Source organism: Artibeus jamaicensis, unplaced genomic scaffold (assembly GCF_021234435.1).
Source record: "Artibeus jamaicensis isolate MK-2021 breed Jamaican fruit bat unplaced genomic scaffold, CSHL_Jam_final contig_3214, whole genome shotgun sequence".
In the NCBI taxonomy this organism is placed as follows: Eukaryota; Metazoa; Chordata; class Mammalia; order Chiroptera; family Phyllostomidae; genus Artibeus; species Artibeus jamaicensis.
Window position 1 is genome coordinate 1,555,390 of NW_026521760.1, and position 24,328 is coordinate 1,579,717.

General features: G+C 37.7%; 1 protein-coding gene across 17 annotated transcripts in view; it reads right to left on the reverse strand.

The window, feature by feature from the left end:
- Positions 1 to 24,328, reverse strand: part of MCTP1 (multiple C2 and transmembrane domain containing 1) — a 493,900-nt gene that overhangs the window by 265,104 nt on the left and 204,468 nt on the right. For all 17 annotated transcript variants that reach the window (XM_053663569.1, XM_053663564.1, XM_053663565.1 and 14 more), the window contains exon 2: positions 7,184 to 7,298. In XM_053663569.1, coding sequence (XP_053519544.1) covers positions 7,184 to 7,244 — 61 coding nt within the window. In that variant the 5' untranslated portion in view covers positions 7,245 to 7,298. The remainder of the gene's footprint in view (positions 1 to 7,183; positions 7,299 to 24,328) is intronic.

The window sequence follows — 24,328 nt, forward strand, 5'->3', positions numbered from 1 at the left end:
TCCTTTGGGCACAATACATCCAAAGCCAGGAAAATACACTTGTAAAACTTCCTGTATGCATATACAAGTAAGGGACATATCCTTTAAGAAATCTAAATATGTCAAACCATGAATACAAGCTAATTAACCTCAGGTGAATTTAAGGACAACGCTTAATAAATGAACTCAGATCAACTTTTAAAATGAATTAAACTTAAAGCCATCCTTTGTTAACAGAGATGTTGAATTGAATTATACTTATTCTAAATCAAATTCATCTATAAATAATCAAATCATATTTCCGAAAAAACCACCATTAGCAAAGCCTATGCAGATTCTTAAAGCAATACGATGCATGCTGATGGGGCTTATCTACACACTGCTGAGAACAGTGTCAGTGTACACGGTGCCTTTCCTGGGTCCCTTTGCTTTTCAACGTAGCTATTTGCAAAGGCTCAATAAAAATTGGTCCTTCGTCCTATCTAAATATAATTAAGCGAAGCAACTACGTCACCGTAAGAGTATAAGAAACAGCATACAAAAGTTTTATTTAATTAGGTGTGATATGACTGCATTTCAAATGTGGGAACATCACCTTCAGAGTCTCTTCAGGAAACTGGTGTAGCACCTGCTCTAAGGCTTAAGAAGTTCCAGATTCACATTTGGTGCAGAATGGCAGCCCTGGGCCAGCCCTGGGGATTTCGAAGGTAGGAACGCCCCCACGGGTGCAGTGCTGCAGCCAGCCTGGAGAAGGGCTCCTGCACCCCTGCTTCTGGATCAGAATAAATCGAGTGGAAAGACCAGTACAGAAAGCTTTCTAGGACCATAGTTCAGTCACAGGGACTTTTACGAAATCTTCAGTGAGAGGTCATCCTCAGGTTTTAGAAATCGTATGGCTCTAACTTAAAGTGCAACAAGGGAATCTTCGTGTGTCAATGAGTGGTGTTTTTTGCATCTGTGAAAACAATACAGGAAAAACAGAACAGAATATTGGTATTCTGCAGAAGCTTATATATATAAGGTCATAGACCATAGGAAATAGCTATCATGAAAACTGAGTCACTATGATTTTTTCTAAAATTTCCCAGTGGTAGGAGACTGCTGAAAGGAATCACATTACATGTACATAAATAATTGTGTCTGTATGGGATAAAACAACCCTACACTTGATTCTACCATCTGTAAGAAATGTCCAAAATGACTGACGAGCAACTCCTCCAATTCACGATCTTAACACAAAAGTGCAACACAAAGTAGCTGTCAAAAGTCTCTCAAACCTGCTCAGAAATGAAGTTCTCTCTGATGATGTAAGCTGCATCTCCTTCTGAGAGAAGAAAAAAGGAACATTCATAATGCTTAATTTTCTGATCATCTCTAACAGAATTAAAGTTGTTTTTTAGGAAGCATCGGTATGTACTATGTCTCAGAATTGGGACCTTGTGAGAGTGATATGGAACACGAGCAAAAATTACGCCAGTCAACAGGATAAAATAAAAGACAACTGCCCCCAGGCCAACCAGGACACATGGCCGTTGTACCATAAAGGAAATCCACAAGGGCCAAAACCAAGACACCCTGCACATCAAACAGTGAGTGAATGTGCTGAGGTGGCAGCTGCTCTTAGGCCCAACCCCGTTTAGAGGAGAGGGAATGTATGTAAACTCCAAATAGCATGCCTGATGCCTAATATGCACTAGACACCTCACTGTGCCTTACCCACTCAGAGAATAACTCTCTAAGAGCTTTCCTAAATTACATTCTAGTGACAAAATTGCTGGCAAGGCTCCTGACTTGAAATGGGCTTTGTTTACACTTAGAATACTGAATATATTTCAGTTTTATCAAGTTGATTTATTTTTGGAAAAAAAGCTTTCCAATTCGTATTCTCCAATCTGACTATATTCTGATTAGTGTAATTTCTCAATTGGTAAGGTTTCACTAAACCAGGAGAAAAGTGAAAGCTGGCAGGGGAGAGCCTTCTAAAACCAGGCCCTGACGTCTATAATTCTTAACCAACTTGAAAAAACTGTTCTCAGACCACCGGAAACTTTCCTTTAGCACTTGTCACATCAAAACCCAGAGTGGACATTAGCAGTTTCAGAGAGGACTGACTGAGATACTCTAATTCTACTCAAGGCAGGGACTTCTAACAACAGCATCACAATTAGTTCATTCACATGGATCACTTTTTTGAAGATTTAAATTTGTTCTGAGCATGTGAAGAGAATCAGCTGTCCTCTGTAGTGGGTTGACATGGGTTTTCCTAAAGACATGTTCAAGTTCTGAACCCTAGTACCTGTGAATGTGACCTTATTTGGAAATAGGGCTTTTGTAGATGTAATTGAGAGCCTTTGGGTGAGATCATCCTGGATTTACGGTGGGCCTAAATCCAATGGCTGATGTCCTTCGGAGAGAAAGGAGAGAAAGGTTTGAGACAGGGTGACACAGAGGGAGTGCCACGGGAAGCTGGATGGGAGTGATGCTGCCACGGCCAAGGAATGCCCGGGGCTGCCAGGAGCAGGAGGGGCGAGGAGGGGTGGTTCCCAAGGGCCTTTACAGGGAGTGTTTCCCTGCTGCACTTTCATTTTTTTGGACTCCTGCGCTCCAGAACCATGAAATATTACATTTCTGTTGTTTCAAGCCACTGAGTTTATTGTTATTTGTTAAGGCAGCCCTAGAAAATTAAAACATCCTCCAAGACACAAATTTCAAGAAATCAAATTGTAGAGAATTGCTATCACTAAATGTAGCTACACAGATTGCTCATATCTTTCTAGCAATACAAAAAAATCATGTGAAGACATTATATTGAACATGTGATAATTGATAATACAGTCCTGAAAGGCCCAAACCAATTAAAATATAAATGACATTTTTCTGATACTAACTACACATGACAATTGTAATAGAGCTGCCAAATGAAACAAGGAATTCAGTTAAAAGGAGAATGTGCTGTTTATCTGAAATTAAAATTTAATTAGGCATCTTGTATTTTTATTTGGTAAATCTAGAACCCTATGATTTCAGCAGAGAAACTGCAGGTCTCAAAGTCACACAGTTAATATGATGTTGAACTTGGCTTTGAAATTATGTGGTCCGACTTCCCAAGACCATTTGCTTTCTAGTCCATTAAGCTGACATAATAAAACTTGGGAAAAGGCAGTATCATTCCAAGAAGCCATCTGGTTATTTTTCTGCAAAACAGGTTATAATAAATATGGAAGAACCATGGCCAGTTTTCACTGCTGAGTCCAGCTCAGTGCCTATTACATATGAAGGAAGATGCTGGAGATGCAAAATTCAAGCAACAGTCTAGCAAAAAGTAAATGAGGTTTTCTCTTCCACTATTCTGTACAAGGGTAATTCGAGATATAGGTGTCATAGGAATTTGGTTTTGCTGAGCAATAGGTAAGGGCATTATTGTAATGAATGTAAAAGAGTATAATAGCTTCTAATTATAATGTAATACAAATATTTTTTCTTACATTCATCTTCTTCCAAAATCCACATGGCTCCTAGGCACCATCAGCCTTAAAATCTCAACAGTTTTTTTTGAACCATCTCATCCAACTGATCTCAGGTGCTACTGGATGCTCTCCTGAACCTTCTCTCATAGTTTCCTTTCCTTCTCCATTTCCACATTCATAATTATGGCTCAGATCCTCAAAACTATACTCCTACGTAACTGCAGTATTTCCCGACTGGATTTATCACTTTAATCTATCTACCTATCTCCATCTAATTATCTTATATGCATATAATTACATATACATAAATTCACAAATCTAAAGTGCTCCAATATTATCTACATAATCATATGCTTAACATATTTGTGATTCACAGGTGGATCTAAGATAAATTTTAATCTATCTCAGACTTCACCCAGGTTTCCTCTGTTTAAATTTCTCTTCTCGTATCCATCCAACAAAAATGTCATGAATCCAGGCAAGTAAGTAAAATAGTGAAGCTGAATCCAAGTTTACATTTTAAACACTTTGGGATGTTCTCACTTCCACAAAGTAATACTTATCTTAAGACCTTGGCCCTCTCATTCTATCTTAACACAATTCCTATTTTGAGCAGAGATATCTATACAGAGAACAATTTGCTCCTTTAAGACAGAGAGTGGTGCATGCACAGTGCCATCCAGACCTAAAATTGGGGAACATGATCGTGCCCACCCCGTCCAAAGGGCAGCTGCTGGTCAGTTCAGACAACTGCCATCATGTCTTGCCAGACTTTGTGTGGTATTTTCTCAAGATTACATTGACTGTACACGTTACGACGAGAATCCCACGGACATGATGTGCCTGTCTCAGAACCTAGTATCAGCAGGTCCACGGTGTCTACCTGCCTCACTACTGCTGGTTAACTTCGATCACTTGGTCAAGGTGGTATTTGCCTAGTTTCTCCACTGTAAAGTACTGGTTTCCTCTTTGTACTTCATATGTGCATTTTGTGGGGAAATACTTTGAAATGATGAAAATACCCTGTTTTTATCATAATTCTGTACCTACAAATTTAGAGTCAATTGATGATTTTTGCCTGCAACAACTATTACTGTATTGTTTGTTAAAGGGTAGTTCTCTATTTCTATTTTTCCTTCTACATTTATTCATTGGAATTCTACTAGGAAGAAGAGCTATGCCTTCTCTCCCATTTATTTATTTGTTTATTTACTAGTAATAAGTCATAGACACTTATATTACCGTATGGCTTATAATCTACCATTGCTATTATTTATTTTGTTGCTGAACTTGTTCCGGCTGTAAGTCAAAAGATGCTCCTTTAAGTTGGCTCCTATTTTGACATTCTATCATTAATTTTTGGAGACTTCCTTACTTTCCGGCACTGAAGAATGTTCCAGGATCATCTTGTACTTTCATTGCTCCAAGTTTGCAATCAACCATTTCTCCAGGAGCCCTGCTTCCTTTTCTTGGGGAAATTGCATTTAGAAACCAAGATCTGAGACGGAGATGTGTTGATTACTACTTTATCATCATACCTTTTGAGGTTGCTTCCTGGGTCTCTCAGCAGACAGATCTAGAAATCATACACACACTCCCACACACCTCTATTCATTTTAATTTTTATATATAAATCTATCAATTCATACTAATACCTGTTAAATGACACAAATTTCATCCCAGCTCTCCTCTATTGTATATTGTAACTTCTCTCTCCAACGATAAAGCACTCATCTACAATACATTTACTAATTTGCTCATTCTTAGTATATACAATAAGTAGTTTCAGAACTGACACTCATGCTCTAAAGTACATTATTTATGTACAGCCATTTTGTCTTGAGTTATATAGTGTTTAATACAAATACTGTTTTACATAACCAGTTAAATTATTTTATTCCCTATCCCCTGAAGTGATTCCATTTTGAGTTCCTCTCACATCCTAGTTCATTTCACTAATTCATTCATTCATTCATTCATTCATTCAGTGCTGAAATATTGCCATGATTAAAGAGTTAGAACTATACAAGAAGATTTACTCAGAGAAATGTCACTTCCTCATTTTACCCTATTCCATCCCCTATTCCTGATATGTATACTCACCTATATTATGTTACTAATCTCATTAGTTTCTGGAGTTGACCTCTGATACAGCTTTTTGAACAAATGAGCAGATAATTCATAAGTTTTTATACTCCGTTTTTTCTTACATGAAACATTCCATATTGTCAACACTCTTTTGCACTTTACCTTTTCATTTAATTATATCTTGTAACTCCTCCCATATCAATTACTGGAGATTTTCCTTATTCCTTGTTTTACAGCTTCATGGTACTTCACCATATCAGTGTACCAGGTTCATTCAGCCACCTCTTGCATCGATGGGTAGTTCATAATCACCAACAACGCTGTGAGAAATCACTGTGTGCATGTGCATTTACTGATGTTGGGGGGCACATCTAGGATGAAGTTTGATGCCCCGATATCTAGCTTATGTAATGGAATTAAGAGTACTCTAAAAACTAGAAAAAAGTCCTATTGATATAGCAAAATAAAACTATGTTACTAGCATTATTTTCTTTTTCTGATCTAACTTTAACTTCATTTAAAGTTAAATGGTTCAATTCAATAAATATTTGTCCTCAGTTACTAAATCTGATGTTTAATTTTAAAAACTTTCCCCACGTGTTTAAATTCTATATTCTAATCACACATTCATTTATGAAGAATGTTCTGATATTGACTAGTTTTTACTTAAAAACTAAACCCATTATTTGTATAATTACTAGTCTAAAAACACTCTTATATCATTGCCTCCACTTTGTTCTTATAGGGACAGGAGATAAAAATTCTAAACTAGAGTTCTGAGTTGGTTCTTTCCACTCCCTACGTATGGATGTCATAAGACTGGAGGAGGTAAACCAGATTGTGTAATGCCAGGAACACTCTCCACATCCTCAGACAGTGAGTTAGAGGTTTAGGGTCTCTCCTCCTTTGTCGTGAGAGGAATTACACCAAATTCAGCTTCCTTTGGGAATGTGGGCCCCCAGAGCCCTCAGTTCTCTTCACATGCTCAGTAGCTGCTATTTTGAAACGTGCAAATGACTCTACACAGTCTGTTTAGGGTTTGTCTCTGGTCCTGCCCTTTACCTGGGTTCAAGGAGTCCTTAAAGCATCCCAGGCTAGTTCATCAGATTTTCTTGGGGTATGGAATCCAGGACCTAAGGAATATTTGCTTTGTCTTTTCCTTCATTATGGCCTACAAAGACTTGTTTAATCTACTTGTTAGGTCCAACAAAGCTTCAGAAAATCACTTCCTGGGAATCTCCAAAGTCCTGGTTTCTGTAATTTTATCCGATTCAACTGGGCAAATCAATTCAGAAAAACAAATGTCAAGTCTGTCAAAAGGTGACTTCTGATAAGGCTTCAAATACGTGTCTCACCTGCTCACCAGTTGTGTCACTAATTATGTATATGCACAGTCTAGTTTGTCAGCAGTTTTGCAGGGACCTTGCTGTCTGAGTTGGGACCAGTTCAAAGTGTTTGAACTTGCACCACAACCTCTTCCTCCACGGTCACAGGAGTCAGATAATGTTTCTAACAACATCACTGAATCTAACCTTCTAAAAATTATAATGCTATAGTTAATTTTTTAAATTTAAGCAACCATAAAAAAAAAAACAGTTTTTTCAGAAACACACAGAATAAGCTTCCAAGTGATGTTCTTATGGCCTTACCTCCCCGGTCTCGGGCAGCTAAACTCTGACCCCTTCTTAATGTAATGTCCAGTTGGTACATTCCGGGATCAGCCAAAGGGACATCTGCATTACTGGTTCCAGAAGTATTTATTTTCTAGGAAATGAGAAATATGCAAAATATTATCTTTGTTCTATTTTCTCCAATTGGGGCATATATAGTTTAACTCAAACCATAAGATAACTATAGTTTATCTAAAGTTTAACTCAAACTATTCAATAAAATAAACCATTTTAAATTCATATATCATAATTCTCTGAAGGCTTGAAATTCATTAAACTCAATAAAATCATGGCAGTAACAAAAATTCTTATTTTATTTTTATTGTTATTGTTCTTCACGTACAGTTTTTTTTTTACTCCCATCCCAGTCCACCCCCCAGCCCTCCCCACCTCGCTCCCATTTCCACCCCCCTTAGTTTTTGTCCATGTGTTCTTTGTACTTGTTCCTGTGAATCCTTCCCCTTCTCCCCTGAAATTCCCTCCCCTCTCCCCTCTGGTCACTGTCAGCCTGTTCTCAGAAAATTCTTGTTTTAATTCAAATTAGAAATAACAAATGGAACATTAAAAACACTATCCATGGAAAGCTCCACATAATTCAACTGAGAAGGACCAGCACAGGAATAGTTTTTGAGGTAAAAATACAATCAAGATGAACAGAAAAAATAAAGGTATCCAAGAGCAGTTGGTTGCCATAAAACTGAGCTGAAAATTAAAATGATTTATGCAGGTGACTTTGTTAACTCCTTTATGCAAAAGGGTTCAAACTGGTGAATTACACCCTTCTATCTCAGCCCCAACATAAAATACAACATAATTATGCAGAAATAAATTCACACAGCATATACTTTTTGAAAGTAAATAATACAAATATAAAGGCAATATATAATGCGGCCTTCTATGGAGTAAAAGTATACAAGCTATTTTTAGAATTAAATATCTTTGCAAGGCTACCTCTATAGAATATCTTTAGCAACAATATACTGTTTATTAGGCATTGAATTACAAACCCACTTGAAGAGGAATAACTATATTAAAATAACACAGTAGAAACATATAGTAAAAATTATATAGGTCATAGTTTATACTTTCTGCCACTTTGATATAACAGGAAAATTTACTTTTTTCATGTTTGAGATGATTCTAAATTATTATAATTCTTTTCCAATTCAAAAATCAATGGTCTTTTGTTTTGGAATAGTATGCACAAATAAGATAAAATATTAGACACCAATCTTGCTCTTTCAGTTCCAAAGTTTACCTGAAATTCAACTATCAGGCGTCATTTTGCTGAAGGTTTCAAGACCATGATAAGAATCTTTCCTATAGAAGCAATTATCATTTAAGATAACAAACAGCACAACTTTGACTGATAACCCAAACTCATCCTTTCTCCTCTGGTAATAGTAAAATAGAATTCTCTCTTCTAATGACATTCCTGTCGCTGTGAATGACAGCATCATCCCCCAGTCACGCAGGCTGGGACTTGATGAGCCAGCTTTGATTTCTTCACTTCCCTCTCCACCAAATTCAAATAGTTACCAAATTCCATCCACTCCATTTCCATATTACAACCCCAGTCGTCTTTGTCTTTAATTATCATTACTACTAATTTTGATCAGGCCTTCAAACAATCAAGGAGCAAAAGCTACAATGATCGCCTCACTCTTCCTGAAAACACCTAATTGCCCCACCTTCTTGGGGTTACCAAGTGTAAAAATTTAGGACACCATCCCACACTTTTGTTTGTATTCTTATACAAACAAAAACACATACACTTAGGTTTATTTTTTGTGGTTGAGTTTTCAGTTTTTGTTTGTTGCTAACAAAGATAGTATTATATTTTGTTCATTATTTCATAGCTTATTTAAGTTCAGTCATGGACACTTTTCTAACAGCACATAGATTTATCTGGTTCCATTTTATGTACATTGTTTTCCAGTGTGTGAACACCATGACTTCTTTAACTATCTCCCCACTGATGAACATAGGAGTTGGTTTCAGTATTTGCCACTACAGGGACCTGTGCTTCTAATTCTCTTAGGACATAATTTTTTCCCCAAAGGCTTAAATAGTTCATGCTCCTATTGAAATGTACAAGAGTGCCTATTTCCCATATCCTAGGCAAGATAAGTTTTTATTAATTTTCTCGTTTGATGGGCAAAAAATATCATCTCCCTTCATATATATTTTTTGAACTATGATAAGTTGTCTTAAAACAAGTGTAAAGAGCAAGAGAGTAACAGCTGTTCACCGGGCCACCCAGAAAATATATGGTGGAGAAAGAGAAAGCAACCAAGGTCTTCTAAACCACTTTTCAAAGAACCATTTGTAAGTGGGTCTAATTAATGTGCAAATTTAAATTCAAATCCAGCAAACATTTGTTTAGCTACAAGTATGCTCCAAGCCTTTCATTAGGTTCTTTTATATACATTATTTCAAAATAAAACCATTAATAAATATTAAATGTACATAGATTTCTTGTTCAAAAATATGGAATAAAATCTATAGGAAGGGAAATGTTTCTTTAGTGTTTTGATAGGTATCTTAAAAGTAAAAAAGTTTGAAAGTTCAGATATTTATATTTTTATAGCTTTCATTGCTCTGTTCAGTGCTTCTTAAAGTCTTGAGTGAATAATTCATACAATACCTGGTTTAATATTATTACATTTACTGGGTGGCAGTGGTTAATAAAATTACACAGGTTTCAAGTGTACAATTCTACAACACATCATCTGTATATCGCATTGTGTGTTCACCACCCCAAGTCAAGCCTCCTTCCATCACCATATAATGGCCTCTTTTACTGTTCCCTACCTCTCCTCTTTATGGGCTAGTTAAGGACTTTTCAAAAATAATTTTAACTACAGTAGATTTTTCACTTTTGCTGTTTTAAAATTTAACACTTTGTTAAGAGATTACTTGACTGGACTTCATAAATTGGCTTTTTAAAGCCTAAGTAATAACTCCATTTTCTGTGTGTATATGGATGTGTGTATCACATTTTATTTGTCCATTCATCTGATGACAGCCATTTAGACTGTTTCCATATCTTGGCTGTTGTGAATAATGCCGTAATGAATGGCAGTGCAGATATCTCACCAACGTACTGATTTCATTTCCTTTGGGTATACGAGGTCTGTCCAGAAGGTATCTGGTCATGTAATATGGAAAATAGAGACATTTATTGAAGAATACACAAGATACAAGAAACATTGTACATAGGTCAATGACACCTCAGTCCCCTTCAAAGTAGGCACCTTGGGACCTCACACAGTTTTCCCAATTGCCATCAGCTGCCTTGCTGTATTTTCCTGAATCTCCTCAATGGTCTGAAATCTCTTCCCTTTCAAAGGTGATTTTAGTTGAAGCCAGAAGTCACAGGGCACCAAATCTAAGCTGTAGGAGGGCCTGGAGGAGTTGATGTTTTGCCAAAATCTCTGCACAATGTGTGATGCATGAGCAGGTGCATTGTTGTGATGAAGCTGCCAATCACCATTTGCCCATAGCTGCAGCCTTATAAATTATCTGAATCATCTGAATAATTTACATAGAGGAATGTTCAAGTTTAACACAAAATGTGATGCAGATTCACTGCTCTACTCACTCACTTTGAGTATGATAGTCACACAGTACACATACTCAATGGCATCTACCACCCCCACTGACTAGTACAGTGAAGTCATCACTGTTCACACACGCACATTCTAGGTCACTCTTCTTGGCTTCCAGGTTACACTGATGTCTTGCAAGCTGTTCTCATTATATTCACAATGACTGGACTTTTTCCAGACAGACCTTGTATGCTGCCTTCACCGTCTTGTTCCCCATGTCTTCCTATCTATTCTTCAAGGATCATTTCATTATATTCTTTTCTCCATTATCTCAATTTCTTATATTCTTTTCTCCATTATCACATTCTATTACAAATATCATATTTGCCATGTTACATTGCAAACTTTAAAAATCAAGGAACAGAGTATCTAAGGATCAACTAAGCACAAACTGTGATAGAGGCTATGAGGAGGGAAATACGTCTCTAAGGACCCGTGATCTTGTGGAGTGGACACATACTCCACGGGGAGTTTGTTCTTTTTTCTTCTGTTCCCAGCTATGGTATCTAATGTGGTTTAGCACTTTCTTTCATGAGGAACCTAAGTATAACCTTAGAATCTTTCTCAATACAGTGTTCTAGGCTGCCATTACCAATTGATCAAAAGTAGCACTAAAAAAGAAACTGTCCACTCAAAAGCTCTAAGGACAGACTGTGCTGTAATGGAGTTTTGTCCACAGAAGAGCAGGAAAGGCCAACAATTATGGGAGAAGATTCTGAGGAGTCCTCATAGAGATGACAACAAAGAAGGGTGTGAATATGTGAACATGGATAAGAAAGAGTGGGAATATTTACATGATTCCAATGGTAAGCAGTCCTCAGAGGGTACATTGTGTGCATGTGTGAGCTCCGAGGTAGAAAGCATGGCTGGTGCACCTTCACGCCAGGCTGAGGAGAGTTCAACCCATGGGCAACAGGAGACTATCACAGGCTTTGAAGGGAGAAACCATATAACCAGGCCTCATTTGACAAATATTTATTGCCCATCTTTCATCTTTCCTGTTCTGGGTTAAGTGCTTAGATTACAGAGATGAACAAAACTGGGCCTTTTCTCTCTGTAGAATGAGAAAAAGAATAGAGAAATCCCGTGGATGTTGCACTTATTTAAAAGGTTTTATAATAGTGCAGTTTGAATCATATGGGCCTCATCTGGTCCATAGTGATGGAAATAAAGGATGAATTTGAGAGATATTGAGGGGACTCAATCAGCCGCATCTGTCAACTGACAAGATGTGGGAGATACGGGAAATGGATGGGTGAGTCACTCAGAAGTGCGAGCTGAGCTCCTGGGTGGACAGCAATGTCAGTAGTAGAACGCAGAAATGGGTGGAGAAACAAGTTCCCGGCCACCACTGTGTCCAGTTCCAAGGATATCTCCAACTTTGTAAAAGAAGGAAGTACAGAACTTAAATAGATCTAGAGAGACACTGCTCCTCAGGTCCACTGAACTGGTTCCAAGAGGAAAACTGGTAGGCCAATTATGGAAAGATACTAGAAATACAATTTTTTAAATTATAAAGTATGTTTTTATAAACATTTATTTAGTTACCAAATGTAAGGATATATTAGGAAAGATGTATCTGAAATGCTAGGCACTCATACAGCTGTCATACAAACTTTATCATTTTAAATCTTCTATTTTTTTCAAATTTAGCATTTATTTAGTGACTATTATCAGAACTTCAAATATACCTCTCCTCTCCCTTAATTGCCGTGCTCCACATTTACATATGTGTTGCTATTTTTCATCCACTTTATTGAGGTATGATTGATTTGTAAAAAGTTGTGTGTATAACTTGACGACTTTGGGGTAAGTACACCCCTGTGAAGCCATCACTACCATCAGGACTACAGACATATCCAGCACTTCCCAAAGTTTCTTCCTGCCAAAGTTCTTATTGCTATTACTATTATTATCTATGTGTGTGTGGTAAGAACATTTAGCATGAGATTTACCCTCTTAGAAAAATTTAAGTATATAATATGGCACTGTTAACTATAGGCACAATACTGTATAGTATATATCCAGAACTTATTCATCCTATATAACTAAAACTTTATACCCTTTGACCATGACCTCCCATTTTCTCCTTCCCCCAGACTCTGCCAATTTTAGATTCAACATACAACTGAGATCATATGATATTTGTCTAACTGTGTATTTCCCCTGACCTGATGTTTTCCAAGTCCATCTGTGTTGTTACAAATGATAGATTTTCCTTCTTGTTTTTTTTTAAGGCTTCATAACATTCCGTTGTATGCATGTACCAAATTTTCTTTATCCATTCATCCATCAATGGGCTTGTAGGTTGTTTCCATATCTGGGCTATTCTGAATAATGCTGCAATGAACATGGGGGTGCAGGTGTCAAGATCCTGATGCAAATCCCTTTGCATAAATACCCAGAAGTGGAATCGGCAGATTATACAGAACCACGAAAGCCTTTGAATAGCCAAAGCAATCTTTAGAAAGAAGAACAATACTGAAGGCATCACACTTCCTAATTTCAATCTATACTACAAAGTTGTATACTACAAAGCTGTATCAAAACAGTTATGATACTGGCATAAAAACAGACACATAGACCAAAGGAACAGCATAAAGAGCCTGGAATTAAACCTAACATAAAAGGTTAACTGACCTTCTCTGAGGACACCACAAATACAATACAAATACAAGCCTCTTTAACAAAAATGCACTAAAACTGAATATCCACATGCAAAGGAATAAAATTAAACCCTTCTCTTACACCATATGCAAAAATCAACTCAACATGAAATAAAGACTTAAACATAAGACCTGAGATCATAAAATGGACAGAAGAAAACAGGGGAAAACTCCTTAACATTGACCTTATTAACAAATTTTTGGACACCAAAAAGTATAGGTAGAAAAAGCAGAAACATAGAAGAATGTCTACGGCAAATTAAAAAGCTTCTGCACAGCAAAGAAAATAATCAACAAAATGAAAAGACAACCTATGAAACAGGAGATTTGTAAACTATATACATAATAAATGTTAATATCCAAATTATATAAGGAACACAATTCAATACAATTCAATAGCAAAAATAACAAACAAACAACTTAAAATATGGGCAAAGGACCTGAACACACATTTTTACAAAGAAGACATACAAATATACAAAAGTTCAACAGGTATAACATGAGAAGGTGCTCGACATCACTAATCAGCAAGGAAATGCCAGTCAAATCCACAATATCACCTCATGTATGTCAGGATGGCTATTAATTAAATAATAAAAGATAGATACTAGTGAGGATATAGAAAAGAGGGAATCTTTGTACATCTCTGGTGGGAATGTAAAGAAAAGATAGGCTCAAAATTTTAAATTCAGAGTTCTAGGCATAGTTAGAGAATTAGGGAAGTTTCTATGACAACACTTGGAGCTTTGGGGCTGTTGATGCTAAAAAGCAGATGTAATGTTTGCAGCTGTAAATTATAACATAAATGAAAATACACAACCTTATAGGTCACCTATGGGAAAATTGGGAAAAAAAGCTGTGGAAGAGACAGAGCCTGAGAATTTGGAAGGAGTACGACCAGAGCACCCACATCAGCTACTCCACTAAGCCACCGTTTTTGCAGAAGCTCTTCTTTAAACTACAACGGTTCCTGTGTGTGGTAATGTCTCATGTCCTCATGTCTAACCCTTCTGGACCTCCAAGGTACTGTGCAGTGATCACTGATGTTCACATACAGATGCCTCTGTGGTGCTAGCTCATCACCCAGAGGTCAAAGAAGGTCAGTGCTCTGCAGTTACTGAAGAAACCTTTGTGTACTTATGAATATTTTCAACAAGAACTGAGAAAAAGGCTTATGATTGGGGTACCCATATAATTTATAACTCAAGCTGGCATACTTTGGAGCGTGAAAGGAAGTGCTATTAATAATGACATGGCATAAACAGGCATAAACAAAATAATCTCAAGTAAACTGGGATGCATGGTTATATTATTTAATAAGTTAGCCTTCTGTTCACCCGAAAGATAAACTATGCAGAAAAGACAGATCTTCTGGTCATATCAAGCTTTATGATAGTTTGTTTTGGAACCAAACTACAACCCTGGGTTGAATTCTGGGATTTTGATTTTGCAATAGCCCAAACAAAACAAAATGGGCCTATAAATCCTCAGGCCCACCCAATGACAATATTAACTACTGCTGGAAAAAGTATGAAGTTCAGAACAACCAGAGCATCCTTTCATGGGACTCCCACACATGATTACTCACCCTGGGCTTGTCCACTAAATCGACTGTTCTGTGCAGCTTCATTACAGCTGGTAACCTTGCCACCTACACCTACAGGTAAAATAACCTGTGCCAAAGGAAAGCAAACAAAATTCTCTTTTCTCTATTCCAACATACAGACCACCCCTTTCTGGAATTAGACCTGCAACCAGCATTTGTATCACAAGAGGCAAATTCTGATGAGAAAGGGCAGGCATGATATCAACTATTTAACTTCAGCCAAAAATACTTATTCCCTCTGCATCTTTGTTTTTTAGTCTTTAAAATGGAGTGATACCTTACAAAGGACTGTTTTAATTATCATATAAAATATATAAAACTGCTTTGTAAGTGTAAGAAATTATTTAAATATAAGAAGATATTTGGGGAAGGAAGAGAGCCATTATAAAATAAAGGAAAGATTATAGGAGTTAAAACACAAAGACCTGTAAACAGGCCTAGTTGGATATTAAATTGCTTTAATGCAGAGGGAAAGTTTTTTGAGTTCTAAGGGCCTTGCTTTCCTCTTCTTTAAAAAATAGACTTGTCAAAATTAAAATAAATAATGTAATTTATACTGTTTTGTAAAGAGTCAAGTGATTTATAAATGCAAAGTAGATTCTTCCTGCTTTGCAAATCATAACTTAAACAGGGGTCTGGCCCAAATACTACCCCTTTTTAATGAGCTCGTGTTCTATACCAAATCTTCTCTTACAAAATCACAAGCATGATTGTGCAATGATCATAAGCATGTAATTGTGTAATGATATCACACTCCAGCCTACTATATGATGTTTTAGGTGAACTGTTCGAATTGCTCTCCATCTTGGGGGAGACACTGCTGTACCCTACCAGCCACACTCACTGGTGGGTCTTGTATTTTGTGTACACTGCTGCTAGTGTTCGCCTTTGGTTAATCAGAGATTAGAAAATATATTAAGCTCACATTGTCTTCTACTTTCAGTAGTATAATGCTTAATGACCGTTATCCTTACTATTTTTACCACAACATTTGTCAGAACTAAGAGCATGATAAATTTTGTTTGCATTAACTCTTCTGAACATTTGTTTTTCAGTGAGTACCCAAGCATACTCTTTCTCCCCTCACTCCCCTGCAAAAAAAAAAAAAAAAAAAAAGACAAAACTTGAGAAGAAAAGACTTGTCAGAACAAAGTTTACTATACTGTCTTTACAAACCCTGGAATAAAAAATTTAAGAGTTTTGGCAACAAGATAAATAACATAGTTTTGGATTATAACTCAAAGCATAAAATAAATATGCACAATTCCATATTGATATAAATGATTTGAATAATTAAATAAATACAATGAGAGGGGGATAGACAAGTCTATGATGCAGAGGATTCAAAATAGCTCCTCAAGGAAGTCGAGCATAACTTTCTACCTTTTAAGTGGGGGCTGTACCTAGTGACTTCCTTCCGAAGACGACAGCATGGGGAAGCCAGGCACAAACACCTCCTCACACAGGTGATCAAGGTTGAAAACAACACTGAGAAGCCATCTTGACAGCATGCTCCCTGGACAGTTTCTGATGAGCATGGCACTTTATCGCTGTGATTGTCCTTCCAAAACACATAACCTCTACTTAACCATGAGAAAAACACCAGAAAAATCCAAATTGAAGGACATCCTCTGAAATGTCTGACCAGCACTACTCAAAACTGTCAAGGCCATCATAAACATTGAAAGTGTAAAATGCCCTCACAGCCATGAGGAACCTAAGGAGACATGAAGACTAACCAAAATGTTATGTCCTGGATGGGATCCTAGAACAACAAAAGGACCTTAAGTGAAAACTGAAGATCTGAATAGAGTAGGAATTTAGTTAATATTAATCTATTCAATATGGATTCACTAGATATGACAAATGTACTGTATGTATGTAAGATGCTTAATAGAGGAAACTGGGTGTGGGATATGTGGAAATTCTCCGTTCTATCTTCACGACTTCTCTGTAACTCTAAAAATACTCAAATGAAAAGTTTAATTTTCCAAAGTTTCTGTACAGCTAATTCTTTTGAGTAAATAACCTAGTGTTTAGTGACTTCTGGCCAAGATGGAGGCATAGGTGGAAACACTGTGCCTCCTTGCACAACCAAGTTTAAAGACAACAAAGTTTTAGTAACAAAAATGCAACCAAAACACAGAAAATTGAACTGTACGGAAGTCCAACAACAACGAACCATTCAGCCAGACCGCTAAGAGGGGTGGTGCCAGTGGCTGGTGGAGTCGGGTCGCTCAGGAAAAACTGGCCAGACCAACCCAGGCACGCGGGCGGAGGTTGGCAGATCCCAGGTGTAGGGTGGCAACGGGCGGACCCAGTGAGGACGTGGGGAAGCTGGCTGACCATGGTCACACATTCACACTCAGATAAACCAAGCGAAGGAGTGAGCAGTGAGACAGACTGCATAGGCCCCAGCGGCTTACAGGAAGCAGCACAGGGGACCGCTATTACCCCTCTCTGACCCTGCCCCCACATACAGCATCACAAACCAGTGACTTGTGTTGCCCCGCCCTGGTGAACACGTAAGGCTCCACCCTTTATACATAGCAGGTGGGAACAGACCAAAACATTATGGCTCAAGAACAGCTCAAAGCTCCAGAGGCAATAATTCTAAGCAACCAAGAAATAGCCAACCTATCAGATGGCACAGTTCAAAACACTGGTGATCAGGATGCTCATGGAACTGGTTGATTTAATCACAAATAAGAGGAATATATGAAGGCTAAACTAATTGAAATGAAGGGAAATGCACAGAAAACCAATAGTGATGGGAAGGAAACTGGGACTCAAATCAATCGAGTGGACCAGAAGGAAGAAAATAATGACCAAACAGAGAAGAATGAAAAAACAAGAATTCAAAACAATGAGGAGAGGCTTTGGAACCTCCAGGACATCTTTAAACATTCCAACATCAAAATTATAGGGGTACCAGAAGGGGGAAGAGGAAGAGCAACAAGTGGAAAACTTATTTGAACAAATAATAAAGGAGAAATTCCCCAATCTGGCAAAGGAAAGAGACTTCCAGGAAATCCAGGAAGCTCAGAGAGTCCCAAAGAAGTTGGACCCAACAAGGCACACACCAAGGCACATCATCATTATATTATCCAAGATTAAAATGAAGGAGAGAATCCTAGAAGCAGCAAGAGATAAGGGGACAGTCACCTACAAAGGAGTGCCCATCAGATTGTCAGCTGATTTCTCAAAAGAGACCTTATAGGCAAGAAGGGGCTGGAAAGAAGTATTCCAAGTCATGAAAACCAAAGACCTACAACCGAGATTGCTCTATCCAGAAAAGCTTTCATTTAGAATGGAAGGGCAGATAAAGTGCTTCTCAGATAAGATCAAATTCCAGGAGTTCATCATCATCAAGCCCTTATTATATGAAATTTTAAAGGGACTTACCTAAGAAAAAGAAGATAAAAAAGATGAACAGTGAAACAACAGCAAACTCAGTTATTAACAACCACACCTAAAACAAAAGAAAACTAAATGGACAGCTAGATCAGGAGTGAACCATAGAAATGGAGATCACATGGAGGTTTAGCAACAGGGTAGTGGGAGGAGGAGAATGGGGGAGAAGGTGCAGAGAATAAGTAGAATAGATGGTAGGTAGAAAATACACAAGGGGGAGGGCAAGAATAGTATGGGAAATATAGAATCTAAAGAACTTGTTACACATGGACATGAACGAAAGGGGGCCATGGTGGGGGAGGAGTGTGCAGGGTAGAGGGGAATGAAAGGGGAAACAGGACAACTGAAATGGCATAATCAATAAAATATATTTTAAAAATAACCTAGTGTTTGGAAGGGCATGGCTATTCTAATTTGGTCTTTGCTTGATCAATATAATGATAAAGTTCATAGAAGGCATGTTAGTGATAAATTAACCTAATCCACCTCATCACCCCCTTTCCCCTCCACTATTTAACAGGTGAGAAACTGGGAATGGTGTATCTAAGGGACACAGTTACACATTAATTACACTTCATAAGAATAATTTGCTAGTGCTGCTGCTGTAAGGCTTTTAACTGCAGTGACTGAGAAAAATTATAGCAATAATCATGCATTAAGCTATAAGTCACAAGATTTAGGTATTACTTCCTACTCCTCCATAAAACAAACTTTATTACCTCAGGCAAATAACTTACTCTTTTTGACTCTCAATTCCGCATTTGTAGAAAGAAGAGATAGATCTACATTACTTACAAATTTGCTCTTTTAAAAAAAGAGATTCTATCCATATTTCTTTCTTTAAATTTTGGCTCTACCCCTCAGTAGTTTAGGTCCTCACCTTTAAAAAAATAAGGATAAAAATGGTACCCACCTGATAGTATTGTTGTGAAGAAGTAAAATAATATATGTAAAACACTTAGTATCCTATGTTAAACATGTAATATTTGGGCCCTCCCTTTGTACTCCTAAAATGACAGTCTAATTATAGATAAGGATATAAACTCGATAGTGTGAAAGATAGATTAGTATCTAGTTGAGACTTCAAGACACATTCACAAAGGAAGTGCTTTGAAGGAGAAAAGTCTGAGCAGTTGTAGGAAGTCACTTGTCAGGGATAAATATTGAGATTTCCCTCTTTTCAAAGAGCCTCCGAACCCTTCTCCCATAAATGGAAATGCTCTCACCTGAGAGAGGTTGAGAGGAAGTGTGCCATTCACAATTATTCTTAACTTACAGTGGGTGAAAGGACTGTGGGCTGGGGCGTGACTAATAACAATGGCAAGAAATAAAAAATACATTTATATTTCTGTTGGAAAGAAACTTTACACTTGTTTGTGAGATTCAGAGTTCAAAAATGTCATACATATCACAAGAGGAGTGTTCAATGTAGTTACCTGGTACACAAGTTTATCAGGGAGAAAGGTATTTTGTAAGGGTTTTCTATACATAAAAAAAATCTGTGAGCTAATACATGTTAAAGCAGAATCTACCACAGATAAATTATAGATCCTGGAAATTATCCAGAGTTGAATGCAGCTAAGTAAATACAATAAAAATAAATGCTTGCCTTAAATTACTCAATTAACTGATGATACTCTTTAAGGGTTCCAAGCACCTTGCTAAAGCAAAGTTATCAACTGCTTAAGCTTTCTCAGTACTCCTTGCAAAAAAAGAGACTTTTTAAACTGCCAAGACTTGAGTGCTACTATGAGTAGATAATGTTAGGTGTCACTTCTAATTTTTTCTAATGTTCTCAGAGTTTAGCATTAAACCGACATTCTGAAATGGACAAATGTTTCTCACTAATGGGTATTCAGCAAAGAGAAGCTTTGACTTATTACAGAAATGCATAGTTGGCAAAGCAAGTTGTGTGTTTTCTTTCTGAGAAATCACTAAGCCCAATTAGAGACACAGATAACATTCTGGCTGAGCAGGGAACAGCCCTCTCTGCGGTGCCTGGATGACAAGTATTGATTGCTTTCCAAGCAGGGGTTTCTACCTTTCTGCTTCCTCATAGCCCTTTATTTCCTCTGGATAATCAGTGTGCTTGTGGGAAACTGACTTGATCCTTAGCTCAAAGGTAGAGAATATCACAAAGATTAGGCCAATTCAACCCTCTAATTCCAATGACTGGTTTAGGGTCTGGAATGTGAACTAAACTCCTTCAAACTTTTTGGACCTAGTTGAGAATTCTGGAACAAATAGGCTCAATCATTCTCCCTGGAGGAGATGAGGAAGCATGTAGCCAGCTATGGGAGTGCTGGTAGCCTTCTTGGTTTCATGAGGGGAATAAAAATGGGATAAAGCTAACAACAAGGAAGGCTGGATAGAGAGACAGAAATACATTAAATTCTGGTGACTTGATTAAACCACTGAGTTAACCGCTAGATTTTCCAGTTATATGGATCAATAATTTCCCTTTACAATTTTAGTCAGTTTGAGTTGTGTTGTTACTTGCAACCAAAAGCATCCCAACTGATTAAACAACTAACATTGATAGAGCACAAACATTGTCTCATTTATTTTGCACATAACCTAAGGAATAATTATTCTAATTCTAGTAACACAGATGAAGAAACTGAGGATTAGAGAAGATGAATAATTTGCTTCAGCTAGGAAGCAGGTGAAGTAAGATTCAAACAGTTGTAATACCAAGAGCTCATGCTTTTAACCACTATGCTAACACTTTTCTCCCAGATTAAAAGAAAATCAGAATGTGAATTAGACATTTGAAACTACACGGCAATTTTAACTTCTCAGACTCTAATTACATAATTCTCTTTAGCTAAAAGTTCACATCAAAAGGAAAGGGTTGCTCATGGTGAAGGAAAAAGTATTTTAAATTTCTAATATCAAGGGTTTCAAAATCGCAGGAAACTGTCATTTATTTCTTTTGTCAAAGCTCTTTTACATATTCACACCTACAGCTGAATCTGTCCTGTTTCTATTGAAAATATAGAATTCTCTCCCTGTGGGCTTGCATCTTACTTTCTACAGAAGTTCTAGTTCAACTTGCAAAGGTCTGAAGACCCGAAATCTTCTCTCAGTTTCCCAATATCACTGTCTCATTCACTGAGATATTAAACCAGCTGCTTTTCTGTTGGTTCGGTGCAGTTCTTTGGGAAGTTCCCAGTTACTGATAATTGGCATACCCACAAACACTTTCACAGCCAGTGGCCTATTTTCCAATGCCAGTCAGGAAGAGTGTGTTTACACAACCAAATAAAATAGGTATTACACCTATTTACAGGGCTAAGAATTGCACTGAGTTACTGTATCAGGGAGGCACTGTACAAATGGTTTAAACTTTTGGCAATTCAAATGGCTCCATAGGAAACTCCCAGGACTGAGTGGCAAACACATGTAAATGATATAACATTACAAGAAAACAGTGGGAAATACAGAAATTTGCTGTCCACTTAGTGTCATGGTTTATAGATGGTGATAGGTGAGCAAAAAAAAGACAGTAAAAAATAATAGCCTGATATACCATCCTCTTATTAAAGACAAACCAGAACTTACATATACAAGGTCTGTCTGGAAAAAGTCCAGCCATTGATAATATAAGGAGAATGGTTTGCATGACACCAATGTAACCTGGCAGCCAGGAAGAGTGGACTGGAATGTGCATATGTGAACAATAACAACTTCACTATATTAGTCCATAGGAGTGGTAGGCTCCATTGAATGAGTATGTGTACTGTGTGGCCATTGCATTAAAAATGACTGAGCAAGTAGAGCAACGAATCATCAAATTTTGCATTAAGCTTGAACATTCCTCCACAAAAATTATTTAGATGAGTGAGAAGGCTGAAACTATGGGCAGCTGGTGATCGGCAGCTTCATCACGACAACCTGTCCACCCACGCATCGTGTCTCACGCGGAGTTTTTTGGTGAAACATCAAATCACGCAGGTGACTCAGCTCCCCTACAGCCCAGATTTAGCACACTGTGACTTCAAGCTTTTCCTATAATTGAAATCACCTTTGAAATGGAATAGATTTTGGACTGTTGATAAGATTCAGGAAAATACTATGGGGCAGCTGATGGCTTTTGGAAGAACTATGTGAGGTCCCAAGGTGCCTACTCTGAAGGGAACTGAGGCTTCATTGTCCTATATATGATATTTCTTATATTGTGTATTCTTCAATAAATGTCTCTATTTTTCATATTGTGTGGCTGGATACCCTCTAGACAGGCTGTGTATACTGGGGAGCACCACACATAGAATTCCTGATAATGTCTGTCTAAAGGTGTCATTTCTTTAAACCATATGCATTGACTGCAAACTTCAAACAGTCCGCAAATGTAATGGTGAGAAGTAAAATTTTCCCTCGCCTGCCTAAATTCCAGTGATTCTCCACAGCGGCGAACACCATGAACATTTTCTTGAGTATCCTCCAGAAAAAAAATTTGGCACATATCTTTTTAAAAGATGTACATATATAGAAATGAATATACTGTGTGTGCTGTTATACACTTTACTTCTTCACCTAGTAACATCTTAAAATTCTTTGGGTGGTCAGCACATTCAGATCTACCTCATTCTTTCTAAGAGGCCCTCAGGGTCCTATTAAATGCATGTACCACAAACTATTTACTCAGCCTTTCACTGGTGGACACTGGCCCCCTTTTTACACTACCACAACAAGGCTGCAAAAAGTCTCATCTTATGCAGTTCATGGTGCACAGTTTTGTATCTAACCTGTAAATTCTAACCAATGGAATTTCTAGGTCAAGGGCTGTGTTTTCAACTTGGGACATCTGGGCAAATCATCAACCCCCCAAAAATACCCCAGAATTTACCTTTTCTCTAACAGTGATTGAGAGTTTCCCCTATATTCACATCAAAAATAAGTGTTATCAGATATTTCCAATAAGCCAATCTTCTGCAGAGTCACCTTTAAAGATGCACAGTTCCAAAGCTATACAACATATTTCCTTCCTTACTTGCATTTATCAAAAATTTTAAAATTTAATCTAACTTATAATTTATTTTAACACTTCTCAAAAGTGCTTGACCCTCCAGATCTTCTCTCACACACCAGCCCTAAGGGGTACTTCCTGCTAATACCAATTCATCCCCCCACCCCCGCCCAGCCCACAAGGCTTTTGAAACCTGTGTGTCCCTTTTTGCTTCCTACCCTGACTTCCAACTGCCTAAGTATATTATTCCACTCAGCACTTTTCATTCTGTTTTCCTCTGCAGTTGTGGGGAAGAGAGAAATTGAGCATGAAAATGCCGTGAGTGCTGGGTGGGGAGTCCTGAACACTCGTACCTTCAACACTGAGCATTATACAAATTTCCAAATGCCTGCCACTCTGATGACAGGGAAAAACAGGCGCCTCCGTGTTTGGTTTTGCATAGCTTTAATTACCAGTGAGACTCTTTCCTGTCTACTAGCCATTTACATTTATTTTTTGTGAACTGCCTGTGCATATATCGACTTATTTTTATGTTGAGCTCTTTTTAATTGGTTAGTACGTGATCTTTATAAATTAAGAACATTAGAGAGGCTGCATTCTAAAGGACATTGCTTGCGTGGGTGGAATCAGGAACCAGGAAGTCCACCTTCAGAGTGAGTCTGACAGTATTCCCACAATTCTAGCTTTGCCTCTGCTGAATGCTGGATGCTCCTGGCCTTCCAACAGAACATCTGCCAGAAGCCATTTGCTAGCTCTTCCCTGAGCAGTGCAACAGAATCTAGAGTTCTTAGGGAAAACAATCTGGTGGAGGAGTGTGGACTCCCTATTTTTCTCTGCACACAGGCGGGATGATTCTGT